This window comes from Condylostylus longicornis, unplaced genomic scaffold (assembly GCF_029603195.1).
Source record: "Condylostylus longicornis isolate FDR11 unplaced genomic scaffold, ASM2960319v2 ptg000125l, whole genome shotgun sequence".
Taxonomy (NCBI): Eukaryota; Metazoa; Arthropoda; class Insecta; order Diptera; family Dolichopodidae; genus Condylostylus; species Condylostylus longicornis.
Window position 1 is genome coordinate 182889 of NW_026578093.1, and position 6094 is coordinate 188982.

Here is a 6094-nt window from a genome sequence, read left to right on the forward strand (position 1 = left end):
TCTTGTAACTACTGTAGCTTAGGTCTTCCTTTATATCTTCCGGTTTACAACTGGAGTGAAGATTTCTTACCATGACCCTTATTGGCCTGGCCTGCTTGTTTTCATAGGTATGCCCAGATCCTTCTAGACATTCATTCTAGTCCAGATCCTTTCAAGACTCTGTTAAGATTCCTGAAATCCATTTTTAAATCCACAATAAACTTCAATTGATTATTATTCATCATTTTAACTTTATAATTGATGTCCCGATTTTTTAAAGTTGACTCTAACTGACTATAGTCAACTACATTACTTATGACTACTGGAGGCGGCTTAGAGTTTTTCGTGATATCGCCTCGATTTTTAGGATCAGGAACATCGGAAATGATTCGGCTTTTTCTTTTTTTATTGGACCTCTTTTACTTTAGGATCCAATGTTGCTCTGGCGAGTTCTTCCTTATGTGTTTAGGTGTTTTAGATTGATCTTATCAGCTTTTCTTGTGGTGTAACGTCTTTTTCTTTATGACTACTATCATTAGACTTATTGTTTGTAATTTGCCCATGTTTCTCATTCGTTAACTTTCCATTCAGTTCTTCAGTTCATAGTTGAAGAGCCTCGTTTTTCAAAGCCACACAGAGCGGTTCTAGTTGACTAATTTATGTCGAACTATTAAACGAATCGCTAATACGAGACAGAACAATATAATTAGCTTAACAGAGAGCATGTTTAAAGCCAAAGAAATCTATAAATGTAGCAAATGCACGAGTGTTTGAAATGGATTCGAACGATGTTATAAGTGTTTGTATTTAAAGTAGAAAAAAACCTTTAAAACGAGCACTTCGATCATCCACAAAAGAAGGTGAAAAACAATTACAACTAAATTTTCCTGTCTCTAGTGTATCTACGCAACAGTAGACACGTTTCAAATAGAACATAATGAGGATGATTTTTATATAACGTTGCTGAGTGACACATCAATCAGCGATTATCCGGAAGAAAATGAGCTAAACGAAAATTAACTATCATGAATTCATCAAGAAGTACTCCAACTAGTGGCGCGATCCTAGCTGAATTGCAAAAAATTAAGCAAAAAAAATATATTAAAACTATTGAAATATCAGGGGTAAAAATATACATTACAACTAACGAGATGGATATTTATCTCGAACTTCCACCATCAAAAAACCAAAAACTATCTTTTTGGTGAGTCCAAAAAGATAGTTCTTAACCTCAAAAATACTGATATGAAATACGAAATTACTTGATAACCGCAGTTTCCGAGGAAGGCGAAATTGCTGAATGTTTTAATGATTCCTTTGTGAATGTTATTGAAAGAATTGATATTCCAGCAGATTCGGTCGATCAGATGTATATAAACCACTTTAAGTCAACAATTTCTTCTAGTTTTTATATGTGGCCTACTGATGCGAAAGAGGTGAAAAATGGGATTTTTTCACTTAACTCGGCAACAACAACTGAATGTGTTGGAATTTCGGTAAAATTAAACAAAAAATTTTGCGGACCTTTGCGGAAAATGCTGGTAAAATTAATAAAAAGGTGTTTTGAGATATCTTGTTTCCCAGAATCAGTGAAGAGGGCCATAGTAACTCCAGTTCACAAGGGTGGTGCAAAAAATAATTTTTCGAACTATAGACCAATCGCGGCTTTACTTGCACTATCGAAAGCATTTGGAATGATGGCGAAAAACCGTCTAACGTATTTCTTGAGAAACAATGGTCTTCATAGGGAACAATATGGCTTTGAAACAAAGCTCAGCACTACTGCAGCGTGTCTCAGTCTGGCAGATTTTATATCAATAAACTCGGATAGTAGTAAATGCGTTGCTTGCGTCTTTTTGGACATCGGATTCAATTCATTCGCTCTTACAGATGGATCGTCAATGTGCGAATCGGGGAAAGTTGCAGTGTACCGAAGAAAAGGAGTTCCTAGAGGATCTATTTTGGGTTCCGATTCACTTAAAACATATACAAATGATATAGGAAAATTAAACTTGAAAGGATCTATTCAACTTTATGTAGGCGACGCGGTTTTGAAATATGCTGTAACCAACAAGGCAAATTTCAAGGATGCAATTGAAGATCTATTAACGGTGGATAACTGACGCAAGAAACGAACTTTTGTAAAATATTGAGAAAACGAAAATTATGGCGTTTGGTAATAGAGGAACTGGAGATATTTTTGTTCAATATGGTGTTGTTGCTGTTGGAGTGTTGAAAACATTCAATTGTTTAGGTTTGGTCTATGATAGTGCGCAAAAATGGGTAGGACATATGGAACTTGTAATTAAAAAAATTTCACTCCATGTTTTTATCCTCAGGCAACTTTGAATATATGTACTTACTTGTCTGCTGACTTTTATATTACTTCCTATATTTTGTCGAAAGTAATTTACTTAAATCCTTTATTGAGTAGGGCATCACAAACCGTCTTGGCTAAATTAAATGTAGTTTATAAGAAAGCAATTAAAACCATAAAGAGGCTTCCTGTTAGGTATTCCAGTGATATGCTATATGACGAGCGGAATTTAAGTTTAGATATCTTATGTAAGAAGAGCTATATACATATACATTCAAATAGCATTCAAATTAATATATAATTCTATTAAGCATAATTTTATTCTGAGTAGAAATATAGAGATTCATGCTCATAAAACCAGAAATAGGTTGAAATTCTACTTGAGTTTTTTTAGAACTAAATCAAAAGAAAGAATAATTTTGTCCTTGTAATTGCCTTGAAATTTATAACAAGTCAACGGAGCTTAAGGTGGAAAATGTTTGTCTTTTCAAAAGAAGAATAAAAAAATATACATATAACAATAGTAGAATAATATGCGTTCTGTGTTAGCTTTAAAACGTTTTTGAATTTGGAATATAATAGTTCTTCTTAGCTAAATATTTTCGATTATTTACTATTTGTTTGTTTATATAAATTTTTTAATATTTGTAAAAATTAACGTAAGCAGGGAATAAATTATTTTAAGATATGTATGTACATTATTTTGAAATCGATAATTATTATAATTTTGTTAAAAGTACAGCTTAAGCTAAGATCTAAAATTAATATCGTTTTAATTTTATTATATGTAATCTCCAAGATTTTGTAATTTTTCACTTGTAAAATAAATAAAGAAAAAAAATTGTCAGCCAAAAAAAAAAATGCATCTAACAAATTTTGAGGTTTTTGCAGAGTCTAGTACGGCAGCGAATAGAATCTTTGTGAATAACAAATTAAAAAATTACATCAATTATCTGTACAAAATAGCTAGAGATCTGAAAAGATCAAAAGTTAGGCAGCTTGTGTGGTTTAAAAATGGTAAACTTCTGGTGAGGAAGAAAACATACAGCAAGCTTATGGTCCAAATTAAAACAAGTAAAAACGTTTCAGTCGGTATAAAGCGACTGAATAATACCCTCCATTTTGACAATCTGTATTTAAAAATTAGTTTTTGAAACATTTAGAAATAACTTTGACTGCTAAATTACTTGAACCTGTCAAACCACTCGATAGAAACTTCACGAATATGATGTCTGACCTATAAGTGGGCATACGATGACCGAGTTTCATGAAACTAACTTTAATATTTTTCCAAATATTTAAAATTAACGTTCGGAGTTGTATGGCAGCTACATGAACCAGTGCAGCCATTCCTATAAAAATTTTTAGAACATATGTGAAGTATAATTGGACACATCCTTGCAAAATTTGATATAAATATCTCTATTACTTTTGAAGTATTTGAAAAAAACTCTTTCAGTTGTATGGCAGCTACTCGAACCCGTTGGCCGAATTGGTCCAATTACAATAGCAACCGTCGTTCGCATAAAAGAAAAAACTTGTGTAAGTTTGGTTTCGACTGCATTATTCGTTTTTGAGTTATCGTGCGATCGGATGGACGGACGGACATGTCTGAATCGATGCAGAATTTTACGCTGAGCAAGAATATATGTATGACATATGTCCACACCGGAGATGACTTGTTTAAGTGGTTACAAACTCCATACCAAAGAGAATAGAGCCTTCACGAAGTGCAAGGTATAAAAATGACTAATAAAGATTTTAGTAGTGCTTGAGTTATATATCCTCTTCCAGTATAGACAAAATTTCAATACTAATTAAGCGATACTTTTTATTTTCTTTATTTTGTTTTTTCTAATGATATATCGCATTTCAATATAACTCAAAATATACTTTTTGTTTTTCTCGTTTTGTTTTTTTATTATTTAAATCACACATGTTGGCTTAAGCCGTCGTACTAAGAGTTATGTTACATAACTAATAAAAATAGAATCTAATATTACAAACATTTAATATAGTTTTTTTGTTTCTTGTATAAAATTTATGCATTGAAATTATCGCTTAATAAACTATTCCGTGTGAAAATATTTCTAAAAAAAATAAAAATCTAATAATTTCGTGTGAAAATATTTCTAAAAAAATAAAAATCTAAAAAATAATTCTTTTCAGCAAATTGGTTTTCTAATGTAAAATAAAAAAAGAAAAAAGTAAAAACAAATTTTGCTTTTAAATATTTTTTGTAAAAGCAAGGAAAAATTATAACTTGGTTTAATTTTTCTTTTCTTAAAAATTGGGAATCGAAAATTGATTGTCAAAGAATTAAGTTTGAATAAAAAAGTTTTTTATTAAGCGAGAGAAAAAAAAAAAGAATATTAAATAATTTTTGAAAAAGTGGATATATAATTAAATTAAGTTTTATTTTTTTTGTAATAATTAAAAGAAAAAGAAATTAATAAATAAAAATAAAAAAAAATATAACAATTAATATTAAAATTGTTTTAATTAATCGAAGAAAAAGGAAATTAATTAATAAAAAGTAACAGGAACTTTTTTTGTGATTTGTTAAAATAACAAATAATACAAAAGTGGCGCAGTCGGTAGGATACCGACACTGCTCCATATAATAAAACAAAAATAACAAATCGAAATACAGTTAAAAATAAAAAAGAAAAAAAATAAAAAACAGTTCGCGAAAACAATATTTTATTAACTTTGAAAAAAAAAAATAAATAAAAAAAATAAGTAGTGAATTACAAAAAAACAATCATTTTACTATACTGTATTCGGGTTATTATCATTATTATAAAAAGTGAACAGTGTTACTTTCAAGTATTTATCGGTAAAAAGAAATAAATAACCTGTTACTTATACTTAATGAGCGATTCTGATTTAGACGGAATTGCATTAACACTTCAACATTTAAAAATACAAAATAATAATCATAAAATGGTACTCTCAGGCTTTACCTTAAGTGATGTGGTAAGGGAAGCCAGAAGTGTCCCAGAATTCACCGGTACTGGACACTACGAGGTATCCAGTTTCATCAACGAAGTGGAGTCTTTAACAGCGATGTTAACCGACGCAGAACACAAAAAATATGTACTGAGGATATTGCTCGGAAAAATCCAAGGGCCAGCGGCGATATCCATTAGGAGACTCAACGAGGCAACATGGGAACAAATAAAAGCACAGCTCATCAAATCATTTGGGGTACAAGAAACATACCTAAAATTGAAAGAAGAAGCAGAAAAAGTCCAATTCCGAACGGTAAGCCAAATTTATCACGATCTTAGTAATATATTAGATAAACTAAATTATAAGTACCAATTAGATACTCTAAAACCTATTGATTACAAACCGACGTGTAATGAAAGTAGTATATTGGGGAAATTCCTTTCAAAAATAAATAGGAATGACTCTATTTATTTAAGAACAAGAAATGTTAAAAGCTTGGACGAAGCTTATAACGAATTATTACAAACCGGAATTATGGTTAGTCGTAGTAATTCCAGTGTAAATGCTAGGTCAACTCGTTCCAATAGCAATTTTCAAAATAGTAATTAATAGCGGTAACAATTATGTTATAATAATAATTTTCATAATAATAGTAACAGCATTCAAAATAATAACCGCGATAGATATAACAATTATGATTGCCATGGTTATCGCAGCCAATTCTCTAATAATAATAATAACGACCGCGGTAATCGTAGCCAAAATAATAGAAATTTTTTTTCGAATAATAACCAAATTAATAGAAATTTTTTTTCGAATAATAGCCGAAATTCTCAAAATTTT

General features: G+C 30.3%; 1 protein-coding gene across 1 annotated transcript; it reads left to right on the forward strand.

Moving 5' to 3' along the window:
- The first annotated feature begins 1514 nt into the window (after positions 1-1514).
- Positions 1515-2102, forward strand: LOC129614879 (uncharacterized). The gene has a single exon (XM_055529831.1). The coding sequence runs from the start codon at positions 1515-1517 to the stop codon at positions 2100-2102; it is 588 nt and encodes a 195-aa protein (XP_055385806.1).
- The last annotated feature ends 3992 nt before the right edge of the window (positions 2103-6094 follow it).